Here is a 25,995-nt window from a genome sequence, read left to right on the forward strand (position 1 = left end):
ATGATCGATCGTTTCACGACACTCGCCACTACACAATGCTCCAATAGTTCACTATTTCCTCGAACCTTTTGCGCCAACCGAGCACCGAATACGATCACAGATTATTGGTCATATTCATTGCGTTTGCTCGGTTCGAAGGAAAAACGGCTGCAACGATGGACCTTCGCCGGTGGAAATGGTCGTCCGTTGTGGTTTTGGCAAGCTATTTGCGAGTCCGAATCCATCCCCGGGTAACGTCCTTTGCTTCCACCGACCGATTAAACGACCCACAAAGCAGGGGGAGAATGGGATCGTTCGCTATTAGAAAATTGCCAAATGAGGTTTGCTGGTGACATTCCGTTTGATTGATTTTCCCCCCATAACGAGAACATTGTCCAAGCCTTAGCCCTCCGGACTGCGCCCTGTGTCACCGCTGGCGCTTACCACAATTGATTTCTTTACTATTTGCCGATCGAACCCGATGGAACCGGGTTCCAAAACAGAGAGCACGACCTCTTCGAATCGGACGTCGGGCCGGTTGTAGTCTTGCGGTTTGCCCGCTGTTTCCGGATGATTTTCGGATCGTTCTCCGATGCTTTGAATGCTGCATATTGTCGTCGGCAGGACTTACCTGGAAATAGAACGAGAAAGGAGGGAGGGAGAATTAAGAAACGTTTTAAAGTGCGGTGGGGTTTTGCTACCACACCCGTTCATGATGCGGTTTTCGTACGATGAAACTCTCGTTTTACAATCCAACATATGGTTTTTGGTTGCAAACAATATGTTGGTTGCATAACTGTGGTCGATTAGTAGGTTTGAGGCAATAAAAGAAAAGAAAATTTGAGAAAAAAAGAAGTTTCAACCTGTTTGTGCATCAAATGGAATCGATAAATCATAAGAGTGGTTTTACACAGCATCGAATGAAGAACAGAACTGTTTAACAAACAAATTAAAATTAAAAGCGAACAGGTTTTATGGAACTAAACTGCGAATTTTAACGTTCTTTGTTTTAGAACAATTAAACAGAAATATTTAACAGAGTTCCCTGCTATCGTACAACAGACTAACTAAGTACTTTCACTCAATTTAAAACAAACGCCTAGAGCGTTGTTCGTCGTTTATATCGTTTCGTGAATGGAACAAATCAACTGGAAACATAATTTAAACATCTTCATTCGCGGGCAAACGTTTTTAATTTGTTGTTAAGGAAAGGAAAAACGTGGAAAATGCTACCCGTATGAAAAAGGGATGAAATGCTGTGATAGGAAAAAAAAGCAGTGAAGAAACGAAACGAACGCACGGATCCCCTGGCTTCGGCAAACGAGCAGCGATTTCTTAATTAAACTGAACGTACTGCCGTGTTTCTCGTTTCAGCTTTCCGTTTACTGAAGTCGGTTCTCCTTTTCCTTTTCCACTTTACGACCGGGCCTCTTTCGGCCCTTTCCTGCCGTTGCCAAGAATGGATGCACTTTTTCAAAACGTAACGCAGGATTAACTTATTTTTTGTTGTCCTCCTTCCTCAGTAGCCTTAGCCTTCTTGAATGCGTACTTCCCTTTTCTTTCCCTTTTCCAAGTCAAAGTATTCAAGTTGAGTTTGGAACGCTCGGGCTGCGGAAAAAAAAGTCCATCGTTCCGAAATCCCATGGGCTTCAGGGCCATCTCTCCATCGATCCCATTCGAACTGGTAGGCAGGGAAACAAAACAGGGAAAAGACGCTCACAAGAAGGTTGGGCGGAAAAAAGGGAAGATTTTCCCAAATCCTCGACTAGACGCCACCGTCTCACACTCCCGGAGACATTGATTGTGGAGCGACCGGATTCTTTCCGCGGGCGTAGGTTTAAGGAGTCGAAAAGGGAGTGAAACGGAAGAGGCTTTGTATTTTCCCGCCATTTTCCCGTGTGTTTCCTCAACCCTCTCCCTCCTCTCGTCCGTTACAATCGTTCCAGGCTGAGGTAAAGTTTTTATTCGTTTCCGTGCAAGGATTTAGCTTTTGCTCTTGTTGAGCTGTGGTCGGATTGGATGCTTCTTCTTTTGCGGCGTAACCACAAGGCACCATTTGGAAAACCCCCCCCTCTCGGTGTCCATGTGTCGATGGGAATTTTTGCCAGCCGCCTTGCTGGTTGTTGGGGAGATTTCCCGACTCCAAAGGAACCAGTAGTTCACCAGTGGAAAAAACAGGAAAACCGAGATTGTAAGATCTCCCCGCGCAAACCCTGCTGCTGGGCCTTTCGGGGGAAAGTTTACCTTGGGAAAACTAATTCCTTCCTCACCTGGCCGGCTTGAACGATCGATGATGCATGAAAAATGAGCACGTACCATCCAACTTTGATCCCGGCGAGCGAGTATGATTAATGTTTCAGGAATAATCTCATCCGATTCGGGGCTTCTCGGGTTCGTTCTCGGAAGCGAGGAGCGTATTCGAAATTCGCAAACCCAAAAACAAACCCGAGCCGAAGGAAAAAAAACGAAACTTACACACGAGTTTTGACACCTAAGGTAAACATCCTTTCCGGGAGCGGGTTCAAGAGGGAGGGATGAGGGTGGAAAAAACGCCCAAACGTTCGCACAGTGAGCGGCCCAGGAATTATCGATCGCACTTGTGGCGGGTTGGAGTGCAGGAAAAGGGCAGAGAGGGGGAGTAAAGTTTACCCAACATATTTACACAGTCAGCGTAAAGCTGCAAAGTCATGGGTTGCGTGAGTTTCGTCCTTCTGTTTTTTTTTCACCCCCACAAACTCAAACATTCAAAAGGTGGATCATTTTCACAGCTTCCGAAAAGTGGAACAAACGGGTGGAAACGGATATCTGCATACCAAGGTGGGGAGATGAGAGAAAAAGGAGACACATTTTCCTTGCCAAGTGTCACAATTTATATGTAGCGAAATGTTTGCCTTCTTTGCGGGGGGGAGAACCGTTTTTCCACGCTGTGGACGGGAAAGCCCTTGAAAGCATTCCCGTGCTTTCGTTTGCTTAGGTATCGTTTCATTTCCCAACAACATCTACCTTTCCCTTTTCCGAGTTCGGCATTCGGCATAAAACTCATTCATTATTAAATCGTCAACGATTTTTCCGCGTCGCACGGGAAGGATATGAAAATGTGCTACAATGTGCTACCGCGAAAGGGAAAGGGAAAAACTCGCTCGTCAATCGGATTGTCGCACAATGGCCTCCCGGAGGCGTAACCGGCTGAGACAACGGGTGTATTGGTGCAGTAGTAAAACATGCGGCCCAGCACCATTTTCTTGCCAACGATGCCGGTGCCGGATCTAAGGCAGGTTTGCCGGTTTTGTTTGGTTTTCCCAAACCGGTCGATGTTGACAGTTTAACGCGTTGCCTCTCACTGGCTTTGTTGGGTGGAAAAAACGCCATCAGTGTGTTTCTGCGTGTGTGTGTCTCGGTGTCTTTCTATTTACGTTTCGTTCTGCAAAGCGGGCAGATGAAGGCTTGTGATTTGTTCCTTCCACGTCTTTGCCTCTTATATTTTAACGGACGCCGTTGGAGCTGTGGCTGCAATCTTCTCCATCGGATCGTTTAATATTCATATCATTTAGTCATTATGCAAATGATCAAACGCAAATCTTTTCGAATTGCTATCCGGGTTTCCATTCATCAGTTTCGTGGCGTGATAGAATGTCTCGGTTGCTAAGAGTATCTTCGTTCGTTCGTTTGCTTTGCTTACTTGGTCTTTAAAGTTGTTTTTTAATGTGTTTTTTCTTAAAGCTCTTTTATACTTGCCACTGATCGTCGTTTGTGATGATTATTAACAAGTTTTCTTTTGCCAGTTATGCCAGTCAGCTAAAGACAATAGACGAAAGGCACCCCCCCCCCCTCCCCCTTTTCCTATCAACGAACATCATTATGGAAACACCGAAACAACACCAATTACCATTAGAAATCCCGAGCCCGTTTCTCGGTTTCTGACGGAACCGCAAATCTGCAAACTGCTTGCGTTTCTCTTGCCAAAAAGATTTTCTTCACAATGGGCAAAACGAGTACGATTTGGGAAACACGCAAACAAAGCTGTTTTGGGGGTGCGTAATAACAATTTGATAAATGTTACCGTGTGATGATGAAACAAAAACGAACGGGTGACTAAACAGAAATGAAAGTGAACCCATAAAAATAAAGGGTTCATTTTGAAATGTTGCCTTATCTTTGTGACACTTTTCTCTTCTAAACTTTGCCAAATCAAAAGTGTTTAGATTGTTCTTCGTAGTCACTTTTATTAACATTTAAATTATGGTTTTAATTTTTACGATCACATTGAATGCTTTAAAGGACGTTCTTTCCTGTAAAAAAGGAACGAAAGCACCAAATGGATTATGTTGCAGTTCTAGCAACTGTCCGGGAACGGACTGCAATGTCTAGTTTTTTTTCCTTTTTGGTGTGTTTGTTCTAAGCCACTCCGACCGGGAGTGCACGTTCCGGGATGAGAACGTCCTCGGGATCGCCAGAAATATCCATCAAGTGCGAGCGAAAGAACGGACGACGAACGACGACGTCATGTGCGTTCGCGTGGTGCATAATTTATCCGGTTACGTGAGGTTGATCCCGTGTCAGCTTAATAGCCCGGACTGGTTTTTCCCATACAGCAAAAACCCTTACTGCTATATGGGCATTGTACGCCTCCAAAACGTGCTGGTCGGAGCGGTCGGGACATTTGGACAACGTTGATCGTGCGGATTTGGTGGGAATAAGCTCGGCTCCTTCCTTCCTTCCCCGGGAAAGAACAGAGAGACGTGGACCGGTGGTCGGATTTTACACTGAATGGGGTGATTTTGTTGGCACCGAGTTCGCCGTACCGCGCTCGGGATGTCCTTTCGAATCAGTATAATTTGCTGTAGTAATTATAGTTTGTTGTAACCATATCATCATCATTATTATGTCGAGGCCGTGTTGTAGTACGCGTACCCGAAACGACACCACACGGCTTTGGGAGGGTCTTGAATACGGTTGTGTCCGAATACTGTCATTACCTCGGAAGCGATAGCGACGACCCGATTCGAGACCGCATTGGACGAAGCCCAAAATTGGAGCTCCAAAATATAGGCCCTCGTAAGGATCGGTGATAAAGGAGGTGTGTGTCCGCCTCGTGTTTTGTGATCTGATTTAAATATCATGATCCGAAGCGACCCATGAGGAAGGCCTCAATTTGGTAAATTTATTTGTTATATGCAACTTCGAAACCAGTATCAATTTGTGAAAGTGTAATTCATGCTATAATAACTGGTAGTTCATTTTATATTACCCTGTTTCCAATGTTGACTAAAAATAAACACGTTCAATGTTTGAAGTTTGGTCAAATTAAACTTGATATTTTCCAAGGCTCCAGTTTGTCCGGCATATACAAAAGTACCGACTCCGAAACGAGCAGGTCATCATTTATGAACGACCCATTGTTGGAAAACGGTCCCCATCCCTTGGCTTCTTCTGGGTTTGTGCATGTTTTCTTTCGCCCATTTGCCGTACGATATCAATTTGGTAAATTCTCCGCTGGATTGGGCCGTTTCTCAGATCCTACGAGAAGCCAGTGGTCCGTTGATCCCCAGAAACCCATTTTTCGAATCGTTCCGTGTGCCGTTCTGGTGGTTTCTCCTCTTCCCCGACCTTCGTGGCCCTTCGTGGCTGGTTGGAAAAATCCGATAAAGGACTAACCATATCGTCGCGGTATTAAAGTGCCACTCTTTAAGTCCGTCGCGGTCGGTTTCACCCGAGGTCAATATTGCTGTCCTTCACTTCCAGTGGCGCTACGTCGTATTTGTCGATGGTTTTTGAAATATTTATCCACCGTCGGCATGACACCCCGACGTTGACGAGCGACCGGGTCGGCTGAGAACGACAATTGTTACGGTACGCGTCTCCGAAAGGGCCCACCCCAAAACGCCAAACGCTCTCCCCGCACCGAAAACAGGGCCATAAAAATGAGATCTTAACTGTGGCTCCGTCTGCCGCAAAACCCGGATCGGTCTTGTCATGCCGATCCGGTCGAACTATTTGAGGCGCGATAAGAACGCACTGCGTGAGCCTCGGAACACCGTGACGGCTTTTGGGCTTCAAGAAACATCCGAAAAAAAGGCTGCCCATGCCACATCGGCATACCTTTGGGTTATTTCCAGCTATCTCGCGTCTCGGTTTTGGAAGGTAGGTCGAACGGGGACCGAGGATCGTGGATGGAACAGTTGGAATAAGGTTGAATAATTGATAAAGAGGCAGATTACGTCGACCTGGTCTGGCGAGTGGCGAGTTCCATGGTCTAGGGAATACCAGCCTAACGTTTCGTTGGATCTGATTTTGATTTGTCCTATCGAACAGGGAAGGGGATGGAAAGGAGCGTCGCGGAGGTTAGGAGCTGTGACTGACCAGGCGCCTCCATCGTTCATTTTGCAAGCTATTTTCGGTTTTCCAATGAAAGTGAAAACGGACGACTTTAGACGCACGAAATTTTGTTGCGTATGTATTGGACTTCTTCAGACACGACGGAAGGAAAACAAGCATCACCTCGAATTACATTACTTTTTTTATATTCCTACAGATGTTTTTCGCGATGAACTTCACGATAAACGCAATGCGGACTTTAGAATAAATGAATTCGAAGAAAATGTTTCAGAGAAAAGTTGAATCTATTCTAGGATTTTTCCACCGAAGTGGATATTGAAAGTCGGAAAGTCTAGAAATGGGCATTAAAAGAAAATAATAAAAACAATTCTACCAAAAACTTATTTGGTTCGAATGATTATATAATCTATATCGCACATAAGTTTGTCGTCAAACTAAAAATACATGCTTGAAAATTGTAATGCTTGATTTAGAAATGAATAAAAGCTTAACTTATGGTTAAAATGGACTATGGAAATATGTTGAAAAAAAGAGGAACAAAAGAACAATTTGATAACAGTAAGAGGAACGCAACTCCATTGTCCAATTGTGTTAAGACAAGAACACGCATCTATGTTGGCGCAAAAACAAGCTCCTGAAGAACGTTCCGCGCGAAATGGAATGGAAGGGAAATTTTCGAATCTGTTTGTTTGCTCTTTGTCCAACATACGGCTATCGTTTCCCTCGATTGCCGGGTGTAAGCAAACGTCGCATGTTTGTTTGCAGGTTGTTACGCTCGTTTACATTTCTATGCGGCCTAATTTGACTTTGAAATATCCTTCCTTGGAGGTCTCCCGGTAGTGGAAGTGCGTCCTATAGTGTGAGGTTTACGTTAGCATCAGGTTAAAGAGATAAATTCGACTGCTCGTAACTGTCCGGAAGGTGCCAAGCGGTTCGCAGCGGACAGCATTATGCAAGGATTTTGGGGGATAGTATAACCAGAGATTATGTGTCTGGCAAACATATTCAGCAACTATTTGCTGCACAAACTTTAAGCGACGATACGCGGTTGATTAAGAAAATTGGTGCAGATGAAAAATCAGTAAGGTTTGGTTTCGTTACGGTTTTCTATTGTTGGGCTTCAAAGCTAAGAGTTTTTATAGATGTTTCAGAAGTTGCTTTTAAAGTGACAAAACTAAGGAAAAAACCTTCTATGCTAAGTTCGACCCTTTTGTATGTTTCTGAATGCCAAGTTAAATGGCTCAAAATTAATCTACGGAGAATCGTTGACAAACAAAAAACATCATCCAAGCAACTTTGAAGTTTACTACCAACGAAGGAAAGAGAAGGCTAGCAGGTGAAATAATTAATGGGTGACGATTGTTCACAAGTTTTCAGCCAGACATCGCTGAATCTGAAGAAATGATGGTGAAAACTAGTTCAAGCCACGACGAAAACAATAACTAGGAAAAAGATAAAAATGTTTGGTTGACAACAGAGAAATTTACCTTTGAACACTTTAAAATAAGAGTTTGTAAAAGGGTAAAGGCTGAGCTGGAGGTGAACAAATTGGATGAGTAAAAAGTTTGTAAAAGCTTCACAAAGTGTATGAAAAGTGGCTAAATTTGAAGAAACTTCTTTTAACGTTACTTTTCAGTAAATACTAAGTTCAAAACCTAACTGACTATTTCAAATGTTCTTTACAAATCATTCATAACGATGAAGCATCGATGGTTTGAATTAATCATCTTTATGCCAGCGAATGTTACAATGATTTACGTGAGAAAAAATGTATCCCAAAACTCCCTCCAAATAAATGATACTCTTTCACCTTCGCTTTGTGCATGCCTGAGTGGACACGGCTCTATGGAATCCTCTAACATATTAGTTTATAGCCGAAGCTGTTCACCGTGCCATGGCGATCGAATACCGCTCCCATGCCGAGCCACAATCCGTCCGCAATTCCGTTACGCCATTTAGCGCGAGCGAATCTGTTATCACGTAGCGAGCGGGAAAATCCCGGCAGGATTTCCTTCGTGAAGCATTCGTTTCCAGCGTTTCGGAGTTCGCGGGGATTTGCTCGACGGAAATATTAAGATTCAAATAACTCTCTTCCGTCGGAATGGAATGGGGCCGGGGGGGGGGGAGGGAGGTGGCTCCAGCTGATCCAACAATTTCCCATTTGACCAGCGGGTGGTGGCGGTTCTTGGCTGGCTTTCGGTTTCGGTTTGATATCTCTCTGACGCTCGGGAGTTATTCCATTGAAGGAGGCGGGACGCCGGGGAAGGAGGGAGTGTTGGGAAGCTATAATAAATCGATTCACCAAGCGGTGCATCGTCGTTCCATGGTCTGATACGGACGGTTCTCGTCATCAGCACACGGACTATGTTTTCCACAACGATCCGACGCCCTTGCATTCCCTGGTGCTTAGTCTGCGGGGAGTCCAGAGGGTATTATGGAGGGGGGAACTATGGGTTGCATTGACTGCAAACCGGTGCCACCGAAGGTATGCATGTGCTTAGGGTCCGAGCTTCACCGTGGGTCACTCTCTTCACGCTCGCTCGGTCCAGCGTTGGTTGAATAATAAATAGAAATTGATGGTAGAATAAAATATTTCCATTATGCAGCCAATTCGTCGCTGACACTGCCAGCCCATCCTAGGGTTGGCCTGACGCTTGGACTAGCTGGTGGCCGGTTGGTGGACAGGTTCACGAAGCGGAAACCCTTGTTTTTTTCTCTACAGCTGGGAAACACGGGACGTTAACGGTGTACAGGAACGTCAACATTTTCGTGCCGAACACACGAACGAAACGCGGCCATGAATCTCACGTCAGCCGTGGCGTGTGGTGGCGTTCCGGTTAAATGCGCACACACGAACCGCAATCGTGGTAATCATCTCACGGAGTGCCCCCGAAAAACGACCGCGCTCGGGAAAAGCCTGACCGGGACCGGTGTGCGCGTCCGGAAAAGCCCGTCCCTGTAACCACAAATAAGCGTAAAGAGGGTGTGCGAGGGGATGGATGTGTTTGGATGTGTGTGTGTAAAAGAAAGGAAAGATGGCGATGGCGGGGGGTTTTTGTGGTTTCACATTTCAATAGTTCATGGTCGGATTGTTTATTTTGTGCGCCACGCTACCGACCGCGCTGTTGTGAGTGATTATGGGGTCTGTGTAACGTGCGTTACGGTGAACTGTCAATATGTCCTCCCGAGGTCCACCCCGAAACTTTCCCAACCCCGAAATGCGTTCCTCGCACATGAGCATCACATTCCGAGTTTGGGAGTTTTCCCCTGCGGAAAGGCTACGCTCGGGAGTTGCATGTGTGAGGGATTTTCCCGGGATCAATCCCCGGAAGGGCGCGACCACAATGCCGGGAGCTTTTCCACCTTGTTGTACATCATGTTGCCACGCACGTAAGGGCGCGCCCGTAATAGAAAAAAGGCCGGGGAAAAGCGCGCTGGGAAAAGGTCACATACTCTATTTCTATTCCGACCGGGGGAAGGTGAGCGGAGGTACCGACAACCGTACGTCGGTTGTATGTCATCGGAAGCCCGTTCCAAACTGTTTGGAAAAGTCCCGAACGCGCGCTTCCGTGCGTCATTTCACGTTTTGTGATTCCGTTCGATTTCATCCCGCCACCAATCGAGTTTCCACGAGCCCGCGCGCTTTCCCGCAGAATAGTGGAAGAAGAACATGCACGTCGCACAAACCTTTGTCCCGTGGCGGTGAACTGGGGAATCCGATGTGCGGAAAAATGTAGCCGACGACACTGTAGCTGTAGCTTTTTCCGCTGTATAAGCCATCGGGAGAAAACTTGGCTGATTTTTTCCACGCCACTATCGGAAAAGGGACTCAAAAGGATCACGAGAAGCAAACGTTTTGTTGAAAGATAAATGAAGTAGACGGAGAGCGTTTTCATCAGCGACAATGCGTTCCATTTTTCCCCCCGATGCGGTTGAGTGGAATTTGATAGCAAACGTTTTCCCGTTTCATTAGTTTGGTGTTGCCGAAAAAGAGGTGTTTGCGAATCGTGTCAACCGGAAGTGGATTCGGAACGTTTGCAACGAATTCTTCGACATGCAAGTGACGATCGTGATCCTCCATCTTTTTCGATGATTTGTTGGTCTGAAAAGTCGTTTTGAAGTATTTAATCAATTCGTTTTATTTTATGTTTTGCTTTACATTTAAAACGTAAAACATTAACCTTTTCCACTTTGTAAATAAATTCAACTGGATGCAAAATCAACGACGACAGTTGATCGATGTGTTGGGTTATTCAATCAAAATATAATTATCGTCAATTACGTGCATTTTTACCAACGTATCTCCACATGAAGCCGAATCGACCCGATGCACTTCATCAGCGATGCGATTATCGTTAATGTTTGCTATGCGCACACATACACACCCGCTCTGTGCAGTCTCTGATCAGTGCACACACCATCAGTTTGGCGCTTAATTTTCTCCTCCACATCCTCCGATCGTAGCCATTGTTGACTTGCTGAAAGGGATTTACGTTTCTCTTCGTTCCCGGTAAATGCACTTTTCGTGTTACTGACAATTAGCGCTCGTAGGTGGAAAGTTAAATTTAATCTATTCTAACGGCCAACTGAATAATCAGACCAAAACCGGATGGAAAATCGGGCGGAACTGTCGACTGATTTGGATCTTTTGTACCTCCGCTTGCTTGGATGGTCATTTACCTGGAAGGTGAAAAAAGGAGAACTTTTCCTTTCGACGATTTTCTCCTATTCGCTCCATGAGCTTTTTCTGTTGGTGATGGATAATTTCACGAAAAGTTGTTCTTGCTCGTAAAGTTGTGTGTGTGATCAATGCACAGTTCAATAACAATGTTTACTTTTTTAAAATAAATTTATTTCGTTCATTACCGGAACGTTGTTGTATGTAATTTTAAGTTGAAACGATGAAAATCTAACGTACTTTCTTCGTTGTGTTAACGTTTTGCAATTTAATTATTCGGTCGTAAACCAGAGCCTACCGAGTGTTAATTAAGAGAACGCTGGTGTGCGTCTTTAGCCCTGTCTCGCTCGTTGGCTCCAATGCGTAAATTGGCCAAATGAGTTATGAAATATGGCGCCTCACCCGCGCCATTTTTTGTTCCGGGAAAGGGCATCGGGCATCTGCTGACACCAAATTTATCTTCATTCTCTTTTGGGCTTTTAATTTTTGGCACGAACCTCCCAGCAGCCCTCCGAACCGCGGGAAAGATGGATTAGAAGAGTGTTGCGATAAACTTATCGTCTAGGCATCTCTATTGTCACCTCGATGCATAACGACCGCGCATTAGCCACGGGGACGAGGTGGCGCGGTATTGAGGGAGAGATGAATGACTTCTTCTGCCTGGGGCTTGCGGTTGTTTGACCAGGAAGTGGAACAAACACACATACACACACCGGGAAAGCCAACATGATTCCAAAAAAAAAGAAGGTCTAAATCATGTCACCCATCAGATGCAGATATCCGAAGCGACCTCAGAGAAAGAGAGAGAGAGTAGAGGGTCGAAATGTTTAGGCTCTGGATGATTAATTCCATGCAGCGGATTTCCGTGCTGTTTCATTATGCCAAAGGATTAGCGGGCGAACGCACGCGCCCGTTGTTTGTTGGTTTGGCCGTTTAGCTGAGGGCAGCATTATGAGGCCGTTTAATTGAAGGATTAAGCCGGTGACAAAAGGGGCTAAAGTCAGAGAAGCCGAGAAGCAGCCGGGGCTAAGCGGGAATCCCATTAGTGGCGATGACGTATTTGACAGTAGAGTATTTCCAAAACATTGTTTAATAGAATTCACACAATTTGCGCTGCTTAACCTTAAAGTTTCTTTAGGAGAAGTAGATAAGAAGTGGAATACCATAAAATAGCCACCTTTAACACGTTGACTGCCGTGGCTGTCATTTTTGATAGCCAGCTGTCATTAGTTCTAAAAAGTTTTTGTCCCATGAATACATGAAAATGTAACTTAAAAATAATAGTATTATTTAGTATCAATTCTCTGAAAAGCTAAGTTTTTGTTTACCCTTCAAAAATCGTCGGGTTAATGAATATTATAAACAAATTTTATTAACACGTTGCATACGGAGTCATCCAAAAGTGGATGACAGCAGCAATTAGTTCTAAAAAGTTTATGACCTATAAATAAATGAAAATTCAACATAAAAATTATAGTTATATTTAAAATAAGTTATTTAGGAAGCTAAATTTTTGCTTGGCCTTCAAAGACCATCGGTTTAACAAATATTATACACAAATGTTAATTAAAAAGATTGTACTAAAAATTGTGCTAAAATCGTCTGGCAGTCAACGTTTTAATAGACAAGCGCAGACGATTTGTGGAAGTTCATGAGTTAAAGATAAAAAAGAAGTCACAGGCACAGGTTTATGTGGAAAATCACACTGCAAGATTTTTCTTAGCCACCTTTAACCTTGTAATCTTTGTCCGCAATGAAAATAAACTGTTAGAATCTCTGTTCTTGGCGATAAAGAACAGATGAACGTGAAACTGCGGATAGATTGCTGATGCTAATCGTAGGGATGAAATATAAATCTGTGTGAAAACGATTTGACCCAAACGATCGAATGCTTTCGAAAGTGGGATTTCAAGAACGTCCCTGCCCCGTTTGAAGATTCTCTCACACACTTCACGTCGAACCCGGCCACTCTATATGCGAATGAGGTCGCACCAGCACCAAACCGTGGGGGCCATTATCGACAATCAAGCGAATAGTTTACGAAAATTTACTCGCCCGATTGTTTCACCATCCGCGTGTCCTCGCGTGGAAATCGGAAAAAGGAAAAATCCCGGTCACGTTTCGGGCATTTGTTTCAGTTTGCGTTTGTGGCCACGTTGGCATTCTCGAAAATCCGGGCGGGCAGAATAATGCATCGAAAGGCGGGATCAATGTGCCACATGCGGGTTTGAGGTGCATTTTTCTTTCATATTTTGGTCGGTGAAAATATTGATGCAGTTTTGCTCCACTTGACCAGAATATGTGAGAAGGTTCCAGGGCAATTTCTGTTCGGGATTGCACCGGCAGTAGTAATGAGATTGTAAGACACGCTCGTTCCACCAGAATGGAGTTGGAGCTTTAAGTGGACGCCCTTAGAAGACGACATACCAGCAGCAGAATCGCCCTCAATCCCGGTGCGCGTCTAAAGCAATCAGGAGGATGGTTAAATTATATATAAATCAGCATAAATTACACATTATATATTCCGTCTGCGCCGTGTCGTTGCAATTGTCGTGCCACGAATGCACGGCCAAAGGGAACCAGGAGGGAGCTCGGAATCGAATAGCATCTCATCCAATCCAATCGGTCACATCTTGGCCGGACTTACGCTTCCTGCTGCTTCCTGCAGCGGCATCTTCCCTTGGACCCGGGTTCACACATTCACATCGCTCGTTCGGGTTCGGTTCCTGGCACGTACCGGGAAGGAAACCGGGTGGCTTTGGCAGGGATCACACTCCCGGAAGCCCCGAAGCGGTGGACAGCTCCGAACAAAGCTCCATTTGAAGACCATAAGTGAGCAGAAGCCCAGGTCAGTGTCAAGTGAGGATGAACATCCTTTCGAGAGAAGCGAACATCCCCGGGGTGGGTGAGTAATGGGGAGGAGGGGTCGCATTCATTTTCCTAAAAGGATTACGGCAGGACAACATTGTCCTTTTCCTTATCCCGGTGCTTAAAGGGTGGCTCTTGCTCGGGAAAATATGAGAGAGTGGCAACGAAGCGTAGAGACGTTTCTTTTTACGATGATGAAGCTTCCTTTTTTTTGCTTATATATAAGTGTGTAGAAAGCATTCTCAGCTGCTTGTGAGAAGGTTTTCGGGTGACAGTTTTGATGCAACGCTCCATTTTTATTCTCCACACTCCTTCGGGTCAGTGGAAAGGAGCAAGCTTCTTCAACAACTCCTTCTGGCGACATCATTACCGGTGTAATCGTCACCTTCGGCACCATTTCGCAAATTGCAGGGACAGGTTATTTGAGCCCCCGGGCGTCTCCGGATCACCGAGAAGCCCTACCGGCGCCATGTTTCATGTTCTCTCGCGCCAAATCGCGTCGTGCAAGGAGCAACTTTTATGACTAATTTGAAAATTTCCAAAATGCCACGGGACGGTTTGCGGAGCGCTCGTACGGATGGCACACGACGAGCGGCTTAAAAAAAAGGAGGCAAAACTCCTTCGTCCTTGTTTCTGCTTGCTCGTAGCCTCCCCTTTCCCCCCCAGGCAGTTTATGACCATTTTGCAAATTCAGCCCGACGTTGACGGCGTGTTCTGAAGGTAGGGTTTGAGATCCGCGTATCGTTGCGGTGCGGTTAACCCTTCTTGCATACAAATGTGGATTCGCGTTATTAATATGACAATCAAAGAAGGATTTGAGACACGAAGTAGAAGCCACCGTCATCTGTCGGTGGGTTTTGGAGGGTGCGGGAAACTCGTCGAGGGCGGTTCAGTTCCATTTCCGCTGGATTATGGGTTACTATCAAAACGCTGGCAGGCAAACTACACGACGTGTCGTGTGTCTATCTGCGCGAAAACCACCCAGCGATCCATTACCACCACATGTGCGAGTGTGTGTGTGTGTGTGTGCTGTACCTTGAATCTGGAGGAAAATAGTTTCGAACAAAGGCCATCCGGACTCGGGGCTTCGAAATTCTTACGCACGATTTGGGCAGATAAATTAATCAACTCGCCTCAAGATCCGTGTCCCGAACTCGTTCCCATATTTTGAAGGTTGACGCCACGCGAGAAAATAGGGATACCGAGCACTTAGATACCGAAGCACAGGGAAACTGGTAGACCCTTTCCAACCGGATGGAAAGCGCGTTGGGTTGCGATGGTCTATTGCTGAATAAACATCGGGCTGACACGTGACAGCCCTCGGTCGAGGGTTTGGGGGAAATGAGGCCTCGGGGAGGACAACCATGGACGTCGGATGCCGATGGCAAGGGTTCGGGTTCAAATTCGGTTGACTTCTGCGGGATGAATTTGGGACAGGTTGCCATACTGGCTTTCCACCATCGTCAACGATGATGACGACGATGGATGGATGGATGGATGTTAAAGTACTAGCGCGTCGAATCCCTTTTCCGGGGTCGGTGGAGGATCCCGGTTTCCGAGGAAGTCACCGATGGATGGACAAGGGACATAAAACCCCGAGTCGTCAGCCCTGCGAGAGGACATGCGTTTCAACTTAATCAGCCAATTAGCATGTTGGCGGAAGAGAGCCTGAACTCTGCTCTAACAGCCGCCCGGTCGTGTCCTTTCGCCCGCATCCAGGCCCCAGGTGGTGGGTGGTGGAAAGCTGCCAGAGTTTAAATGGTGGATAAATAGTTAATCAACTCGATAACACAACCACCATCACCACCACCGGGCAGTTCCGTCGTTACGTGTCCCACGTTGTCGTCTGATGCAAAATTCAGCGCCCGCCGATGTTCCGCGCAATTTCTGTGGTCGAGCGAGAAATGTCCAGGTGAGGTTGGGTGATCGAATACTCCGCTCGAGGGAAGGGGGTGGCGGGGAGAGGAGCAGAATTCGATCTATCACGTTTCCATTTTGTGAAGTGTCGGTTAATTGGGCGACAGTTTGGCACATGGCGGCGGACAACGCAAATAGTGCCATTTCGAAGCGAAGGGGGTGAAGCAAGCAAGGGTGCGACGAGAGCAAACAGCAAATACCAACACATACCACTTCCGTTTTCAATATGAATATATTAATCATAAATTGGCGGGCATCGATTAAATTGTCCAAATCCGAGAACGTGCGTTGCGAAACCGTTTAAGCGGATGGCGATCGAAAAGCGTTAGATAAGAAGATTGATTGATAAGGAGTGTCAATCGAATAATGTTAAACAGGTGTCACATCAATAAAATGTTGATAAGGTGTGTTATTTTAATTTATCATGGTTTGAGGAATTAATTTTACTTTTAGGTCCATACAAAAAATGAAACAATCAGTGTTCCATAATCTGTATTCGTTGGTGGTCGTTTTAGGAAAACGTGAATATAAAAGAAGAAAAAAGATTTTACCTCAAGATTTTGCTCTCAATCGATCAAACGCGGTTAGAATAAGCATCTGTCCTCTGTCGAGTAAATACAGGGTTTTTTACATGATATCATAACAGTAGCAGTATATATTCTACCAGTACCAGTTGATTTTATAACGCAATCATGTTTATTATAACTCTGTCAGATGAAATCAGAATCGTAGCAGTTGATATGGCAGGTCGAGCGATGTATGTAACTAGCAAGTATAAACGTATGTCGCACGAATGAGACTCCAAGGTAGTTCAACATATCAGGTGGGTTCATCTCGCATGAATCGCTTTAATTTCATTAGAATACGAAAGGGATTTTTTAACAAGTAGTGTTCATTAATTGACATGTTGAATGCATGTAATTTTTTAACTTTTTGTTTGTGAGCAGTGTCGTTCCAATGAAATCGAACAGCTTCATTCGCAACCTGTCGGCTGTCAGTCGTGCGATATACGTTTACACTCGCTAGTTTCGTACTTCGCTCAAGCTGCTGTCCCAGGAGGATTATAATATCAACTGCTACGACTCTGATTTCATTTGACATAGTTATAATAAACATGACCGTTTTATAACATCAATTGACGCTATTGGAATATCATGTGCTGCAGTTGGAATGAATACTGTTACTGTTATGATATCATCTGAAAATCCCTGTAATAACACACGCGATTTGTGATTGTCCACTCAAAAAAGTATCCTTCAATGCTAAGGAAATAGTTTGTAAAGGGAAATGATTCGAGTTTCGTTTCGGGAACGTCACTGTAACGAACCTAACATCTCAGCAAGAAACAACTTTAGCCACTACTTACAATTAAAATAACTATCACCAACATCATCATCAACATCATCATCGCAAGCGAAGGATCGTTTGGATTGGTTCCGTTCAGTTTTGGGCCCACCCCCAACAACGTCGAGCCGTTAGTTGTTGTTATCACAGCGGGTAAACGAACACGATAATGGGTCAGAAGAGCTGAGCAACTACCACTTAGGCACCGAAAAGAGGTTCGAGGCCGTGTAGCTCAGCGGGAAAGCATCGCAAATGGAAAATCGACCGAACCCGGGTGCCTCGTTGAAACAAAAAGCATGTTCACCGCGGGACACACCTTTCCTTCCATTGTTACGAGGAGCCACTTGGGAGTTGGGGTGTGTGTGTGTGTGTGTGTGTGTGTGCGTGTGGAAATGCTCTCTAAATATTAGCATGTTACATTGTTAGAACACTGAAGGACGTAAGCTGAATGCAAATTTTTTATCGACAATGAATATCCTTATTAGAACGAGAATCGAGTAGTTTGAAAACGAGATCAGCACACGTGGGAATTAAATTAACCATTGTTACTGCCCCAAGGTAAGGTATCCTCGCTTTCAAATCGATGGTTACACATAGCTTCGAGCACGGTAATGCAATTACCACTGTCCAATCAAACGAAACTATCCGTCGATACCACGTCAAACCATTTAAATGGAAACGATGCGAACGCATAAATTTGCAAACCGTCGAGCTTTGATCCGGTGTTCGACAGCATGTGAACTGTTTAGTAACGGCAATAATAATGTTATCATGGAAAACTTGAAGCGAATAATGCGGCTTTGTGTATTTCGGTTGGGAGAGTTCGGGTGAACAAGGGGTGGGATTTCTTCGAACCCTTTCCCCCAACGTCCGGGCTGGGAGGATAAATTATGTAATCCATCTTCATCATCGACCGCAACATGGACCGCACGCCCAGCAAGAAGTCGCCTTCGGTTCGTCTGGCCTAAGGCAGCCTTTTGCATGTGACTCGCTTCCGGATCCCGGATGCGTGTGTTCTGGGAAAAATCCGATTTGTCATCATCAGTCGATGGAGGAAGATTCTTGCCCTTGGGGGGTGGAATTCGGGCGGGATTAGAAAAGTTTTCAGCCTAGCCGGAAGCTGATATCGTTAGGCTTGCAAAACGGATAAGGGATGTGAAGATCTTAACCAACTTGATAAGAGCACTTGGTTTTCAAGATTGTTGATCGTTATCATGATAGTTTGACTTGTAGTGGAGATGGTCAAATAGAAAGAATTGAAGAGCGATATCACAAACCGTAAGTTGTTGAAGGAATTGATTTAGCGTCATCTGAAAGACCTTCAGCTTACCTAAAATGAAAAGAAAAACAAGATAAGTTAGTTATACATAAACTTTTAACTCATAATTGTATCATTCAATATAATTTTAAAATAAAATTCCAACAAATATGAATCTAGAAGAAGTAATTAATTTATACAAAGTGACATTAAACGTCCATTTCATAATCCGCGCGATGGACACAGACAGACAAAAGCTGTGAACATTCCAAAATCGCGACTTTTTGCGACACTCTGACCGTCAAGCATTTGTTAAAGTTATGCTTGCCGCCGTGAAGAATCTGGTTGACACCTTTGACGTGTCGGACAGAAATGCTCAAAGGGGTCAAAATGTGATGCGATGGTTCCAACTTTTGGACGGAAAACTGCCAGGAGCTGCTTAGAAGGACGGTTCACCGCACGTCAGGTGTGTGGAAAAGTGGAACAAGCCGATCAAAATCACGTTCCGTATTTATACCGCGAACGAACAAAACCGCTCTTCACATCGTTCCAGATTCCGTCACGTCAATTACGACTTAGCGTAGGTTCGTTAACGAATTTCCCAGTTGCGTCGGAGAACATGTTCGTGTTTCAGTCTGCGAAGCATACATTTTTGATTTCAAATTAATTGTCCTGTGGACATTTTTAGTCCCAGGTGTTTCCATTGAAGGGGAGATGAAAAACTGGAAATATTTGTGACATGTTTCAAACGTCTTTCCCAGACGCATCTTGCCTGCACGATGCGTTTTCACCGGGGTTTTCCAGGGTTAACGACCTAGCAGTCTCCGGTTCAGATCAAATGGTTTCAAGCGCTTTCATTGTTGTGTAGAACATAGCCGCATACAAAAACCTCGCCTATGCTCATCTCACTGCCGCTTGCTCACTCCGTTCATGTTCATCGGAAAAGAAAATCAATTTTTCCTCATTTAAATATCAATTTGTGGCCCTCTTGGTGCTTTCGCGCGCTGAAGGTTGAAAACAGGATGTCGTGTTGGGGGGGGGGAGAAAAAAAAACAAATCCCATGCTGCTCGGCTGTCCCACACCCATACGCACTCACACACACCCCTCCCCCTCCCTCATGCTGGCCGCTTCCGGTTGCGTCTGGTATGTGGTGGTGTTCCGTGGCGTTGTTTTTATGGTCCCTTTTATTTCTCCGGTTCGACATTTCCGGATGATTGTGCTCGGCTTCCATTCTGTTTCATTCTGTGTTGTGCCTTTTTTTTGCATCAGCGGAAAATGAAAATGCTGTGGTTTGCTGGCCCGGCCCGGCACACGCCCGGGTAACAGTTGGAGAAAAGTTTCGGCGAGGGAGAAAAATTGAATGAAAATGGTAAAATAACAGCATCCTTCTCCAGCTCACCTGTCACTCGCACCAACGGCCCCATTCGCCCTCCCCGTGCCGTGCTTGGCGGAGGGTGCCGGGGGTGACGAGGGGGAAAAAGCGTCCCATCCGATTGCCCTCAAATCACGCAAATAAGCACATGATTGCAAGCTGGGGCCACATGCCACGCATGGCAACGGCAAAACCACAGAAACGCAACCGAATACTACTCTCTCGGTCACAAAACCGAATGCTAGTGTGTGTGTGCGTGCGTGTGTGTATGTTGTCTGTTTTGCTTGCGAAAAAGGCTACAAATGACTAAATCAAATAAAATTAAATCAAAGCTCTCGAACAACAATTCGCTTTCAAATTCCAACACCAGCACGACGTGTAGGTTTTCCGTATTTTGCTCGAAAGCTTTTTCTCTCTCGCTCCGGTTTCGTTTTTCCTGGTTTCGATGAAAAGTGTTGTAATTTGCATTCGCATTTGGAAGGAAATTGGGAAATGTTTCGGTTTCCAAGCATCGATCCTACTTTTGAGGGTCAGCGCAAATCCTTTGCCTTTCTTAGCCAGTGTTGGCTTTCGGATGGATTCCGGTTTTCCTGAGGGAAATTTAGTGCGTAGGAGGAAGGCAAACCCAACGGCTCGACTTCACAATGCTTTGTTACATTAAACGAAGCACCCACTTTATTACATGGTGCGTCAAACAGGCCCCCGTCGAGGAAGCTTTTCGATGTAATAATGTTTCGATAATTGGATTAAACGATAGCAAAAGGAAAACTCATCAGAAGAGTTATATCAAACAAAGCATTCACTGCTTCTCGTTCGATAAATCGCAAAGATGAACTGTGAACGACGAGGGAAGCCTCCCAGTAACACACCCTTACCGAACGCTGGGAAACAGACTTCCCAATCAAAACCACAGACCGATCCGGATATTTCTGAAGAAGGCGATCTGTTTGCGTTCATTAGCACAAGTAGCACTTGGGGCCACTTGAAAGTTAAACACTCTGCAGTTGAGGTTCCGGCGATGGGCAGTTGGAACGACACTTCTTTATTGCAATGTGTAAGTAAACAAGGGGCTTTTTTGAAGACAAGCTCGTCCATCGTTCGGTGACCCTTTCTCTGATTGGATGTCCATCGGGCTGGGAGCGCATATTATTTGATCATCCTTTACATCTCCGGGTATGAGTGTGAGTGTCTATAATCCACTTTGCAGAAAAGTTCTCGGAAGGTCATTTCTTGGGTATAGTGCGCTACCGATGCTCAAAGTCAACAACTTCAAAGAAGAGACCTCACCCGTCCAACCAATACAGCCGATGACCAATCTCTGGAGGTTTTCCCCTAGAATGATTTCCAGAAGCAAAAGAAATATTTCCCCGAAGGTAACACCTTGCCGCCCACCTTCCTTCTCACGTGAAGATGACGTGCCTTTCTATCCATGAATAAACTCACCAACCCGTGACGATTCCGGAGCGTACGGCGCTCAAGGATCGGAAAGTTCAAGAAATGAGAAATGGAGAAACCACATTCACGGGCAGTCATGCATAAATTCATAACCATATCATTATTTGTTGCTTTCGGGTGTCGCATTTCGGGCGGGGAAAGGTGTGGCACGACCACAGGACGACATATGCTGGAGTATTTCCGTTAGTATTGGTCGAGGTTTTATGGCTCCCCGTGTTCAACCACCGGAATGGCCGCAACTCATGTTGTCCAGCTTGCATCTGTGTGGGAAAGTTCGTGCGGGAAGTTCTAATGTGTGACGGTAGAATAGTGTGGAAACTGTGTGGAAAAACCTGTCCGCAGCCGGAAACTGTACCAATCTAGGTTTATGTGGCATATGTCATATGAGAATATGTTCTTTGATAGAATCAGAAAGATGTTCGTACAGAAATAGCTTCAAAGTAGAGTGATGTAAATCTGATTCAGATTCATGAAACCGAATGAATCTCTGCCTTTTAAGGGATTCATGATTCCAGCCTAAAATGGGTTCAGGAACTCCTTTTTTTATTGCATTGCCCACGCCTATGAAAGAATCGGGGAGATTCGTGACAGATCCATGAAAGATTCATGAAGATTTATTAAGGTTTCGTGAAGATTCATTATGCTTTGAAGATTCGAATCCGCAAAGATTTATGAATCCATCGGAATGAATCTTAGGTGAAAGATTCATATGAATGAATCTCGCCAAAAGATTCACTAAGCACAACACTACTTCAAAGCTTTTCTATAATCTGTATGTATTTTCAGTTAGAAGCCTTATTTTTGTATTTCGTTTCAACTAATGTACAAAATTCTTTTGATCTTTTAAATAAAACCGTCGTACTTTTTCATATTGGCTCAAACATAAGCAACGGAGAAAGTGTCATCATCTTTCTTCTTTTGTTTCAAGAGGTTCCTCGAGAACTCCTTTGGAGTTGTCAAAGAGGAGCCTGAGCATTTTCCCATCGAACGAGTCCTGGCGACCGATATTCCTTTTTCCGTTTCGGATGATTCCCAGCGCGACGTAAAGAAATCGATGCCGTACGTGCGAAGGAACCGGGTCGTGTCACTTCAACTCGAGACATTCGGTGGATTACACAAGGGAAGCGGGGGGGGGGGGGGGGGGGGGGGGGACAATCGGTAAAAGTGCCCCACTTGCCGCGTCGTAATGTGATCCTTCCGTTTTCATTTCTCCCCCACACAACCCGCGCGGCCGCGTTCAATTTCGTAAATTAAATTAATATTGCAAAGGATTTTATTTTGCGCGCTTACACGTCTCACTGTTGCTTTTCCCCCCGTTTTTCCGCTTGGGAGGAAAAGCATCACCACCGATTTGTCTCAACACCAACACCACCACTACCAACGCGGAACAATTGCAATCGTGCTTTTTGTGGAAGCGTTCGTTTCGTTACGAGCTGAGTGGGAATTGGATTGGTAAACCAGCAAAGAAAGTTTCAGCATTTTCCAGGATCTGTTGACCTACTATTTTCCGCCCGGCGGGCAACTCCGGCAAACAGTTTGTTCCCGATTCGCATCGCTTGTTCCTTGTTCAGGAAAAACGAATCGGTGCTCGGGTTGGAAACGAGAGTGACCACTCATTGTATTGGTGTTTGGGAAGTCTACCAACTGGAGAAAGACTTTTCTTCCCAAAGAAAGGTGAATATGTTCGTTGATTCCAATCATTCCATTTTTGCTGTATACAAAAATCCTCCCCCCAAAGGCGGCGGCATGTGATTGTGATTACGATCACGACGGTCAAGCCGTTCCGTGCTCGTTTCATGCTTGTGGGAAAGTTTCCCCCTGTCCCTTTTGAGGAAGAATCCGAGACGGGATCAACCTCCAGGAAGTTCATCCATTCCGCTCGACGAAGCGGTCGAAAGATGGGAACGAAAATCTGTCACCATCACCAACTGAAGCATCCACGCGGGTTCGGTCGCATTGTAGCAGAAGCAAATATATATACATCTTGAGCGCTTTTCCTTATCAACTTCCTGCACGTTCTAACGAGTGTGCGAGGGAAACCCCGGGGTCACGACCAAAGGGAAAGTAAATGGAACGATAATAATAGTACACTACGCGGGTGGTGAAGGGAAAACGGACGAAAGAATGGGGAAAAAAAAACTGGAAGCAGATGGATTGTTATTGAAGCGGCTTCAACGTAGGTTTTTGGCTCAGGAGTCGTCGACGTCCTCCGTTTGGAGTTGGAGCGAAAATTGAAAGATGAAAGTATCCTTCGTTCAGCAAAAGGAGAAGGTGGGAAATCGGGGTGACGAGGGGGAGTGAAACATTGATGAACGTGTGGTAGCTTTTCGTGAGGGAGGACGAACGATGATACGATACTTCAACTATTCAACACGCTGACAAAGGATTCCTTTGCATGGCCGGCTTTGCTCGTCCGGTTTTGACAAACGGATAAATTATGCCATCGCATGTATACTCCGCCACCCTCCACCTCGCCACTCCGCACAAACAGGTAGCCGTTGGACGTATCCTTTTGCTTTTGCAGTTGACAACTTCTTGCCCGCCGGCCAACGGGAAAGGAAAGGGACTGAACTACTTCAAATAACGAGATATCAAGTGGATTACAAGTAGATCCCGGGGCCCCGGACTGATTGTGGTCCGGGTCGGCGCAAGGATTGGCCCGAAAACCGAAACCTAACCAAGCCAACCGGAGCCAACCGGAAGCACGGACCCCGGTGTTGAAGGTCGTCACCGGACGAGTAACGAGTTATTTGTTCCGGAAAACGGAGGGAAAAGGCGCAGTCGTTGGTCACCGACATTACTGGAGGGATTTTTTTTCCCGGAGTTCACTACCCCCCGCACACACCATTACGACCGGGGCAAATGTCCCATACTGATGTGCATGATAACAACTTTGCGTACATCATCGTTCACCGTTCGTCGGCTTTTCCGGGGGACATTCTGGGCCGGACTAGTGATGGGTAAATTCGAAAAAGAAACCGGAACTGCTTCCGAATGACTCCACCAATATCGGAAGCGGCTCCGTAAGGTAGGTGCAATATTCCGAGCTCGGAACTGTCCGGAGCCGTCTGGAGCCGTCCGGAGCCGTTCGGAGCCGTTCGGAGCCATCCGGTGCAGTCCAAAACCGTCCAGAACCGACCGGAGCCGGAGCCGTCCGGATCTGTCCGGAGCCGTTCGGAACCGTCCCGAACCGTCCAAAACCGCCCGAAGCCGTCCGGAGCCGTCCGGAGCCATCCGGAGCAGTCCAGAACTGTCCGGAACCGACCGGAGCCGGAGCCGTCCGGATCTGTCCGGACCCGTTCGGAACCGTCTCGAGCCGTCCAGAACCGCCTGGAGCCGTCCGGAGCCGTCCGGAGCCGTCCGGAGCCGTCCGGAGCCGAAGTCGTCCGGAAGCGTCCGGAAGCGCCCGGAGCCGTCCGGACCTGTCCGGAGCCGTCCGGAACGGTCCTTAACCGCTAGTCGGCAGCCGGAGCCGTCCGGAGCCATCGGAGCCGTCGGAGCAGTCCGGAGCCGTCCGGAGCCGTCCGGAACCGACCGGAGCCGAAGCCGTCCGGAACCGTCTAGAACCGTCCGGAGCCGTTCGGAGCCGTCCGGAGCCGGTTGGAGCCGTCCGGAGCCGCTAGTCTGCATCCGAAGCCGGTTCCGGACGGAACCGTGGGTTTTCCCCGCCGGAACTAAGCCGGAATCGGAGCCGGATTAAAGATGCTCGGCAGCGGTTCCGGACGGTGGGTGCGGTTCCGAGAGCCCATCACTAGACCGGACTCGCTCTCGGAGATGATGGCAAAAATAGTCACAAATAGTGCAGTCCTATCCTCGAGGAGTTATCAAGTTGGACTCGTGTGGGTGTGTGTAGCTCGTGGCCATCGTATTCGCATCGCTGTACCCTGTGACGATTAAATCATCTCGGTGGAAAAGCCACAAAAACAACAGCTCTTCGGTGTGGCTCTCGAGACCTTTTCGGACTGCCCATTGGTCGCAGATTTATTCGCACATTTCCGGCACCGGATTTGGCTTCGGCTCTGGCGAGGTTTCGGCCGCGCTTCGTCCGGAAGGCGACTTTGCGGATAGAACTCGCTGGAAAACCCACCCTAATGAGCACGTGGCTGCATCTTTCGAGTGCGCTTAAAGCCACTTCGGCCCGCTCGAATGCCAAATGATGTGAGTCTAAAAATTCATAAGCTTTCCGATAAACACGTTATCTGCTCGTCAAATCGGAATCGTTCTCTTCTTCTCGTCGGTGCGTGCCCTTTCGAGGGTCAGCCGAAAGGAAGGCCAAGCCTACGCTGATCGACATTCGGACGGCGGCCTGTCACTTCTCCGAGGACGTTCGCTTCACGTTTTGAATCATTAAACAGCTCGACCAAGCCGATCGACCGACGATGTGGTCCCTTTTCGGGCTACGGGACGGCTCACTCAATTGCGTCCGGTTGCCGGTTTTCCAAACTATTCAACCAAATTATCATCCGGACAGTCCGGGGTCGGCATACTGGGGACCTTTACGCAACTTTTTTTTTTTTTACGCCGCAAACATATGATTATGATAATTTTCAATTATTGCCGCTCGATAATCGCCGTAATTGTCAATTAAACCCCGATAACGCCTCGTTTACGGGGTTGGGATTTCTCACTCTTTTCACCAAAAAGCGATTTCCGCCACGGGTGGGCGACGGGAGGTGGGTGGGATAAATTTTGGTTCGCAACCTCGTGCGTCGGATGTTTATCGGTTTATTTTTCCGAAATCGCGCTTTCCTCGAACGGCGGGAGAGAGGGAATTTAAATGGAATAAC

At 46.3% G+C, this 25,995-nt stretch overlaps 1 protein-coding gene across 1 annotated transcript in view; it reads right to left on the minus strand.

Moving 5' to 3' along the window:
• Positions 1–606: 606 nt before the first annotated feature.
• Positions 607–25,995, minus strand: part of LOC131270294 (matrix metalloproteinase-2-like) — a 94,283-nt gene continuing 68,894 nt past the window's right edge. The window contains exon 4 of the mRNA XM_058272410.1: positions 607–610. Coding sequence (XP_058128393.1) covers positions 607–610 — 4 coding nt within the window. The remainder of the gene's footprint in view (positions 611–25,995) is intronic.

This window comes from Anopheles coustani, chromosome 3 (assembly GCF_943734705.1).
Source record: "Anopheles coustani chromosome 3, idAnoCousDA_361_x.2, whole genome shotgun sequence".
Taxonomy (NCBI): Eukaryota; Metazoa; Arthropoda; class Insecta; order Diptera; family Culicidae; genus Anopheles; species Anopheles coustani.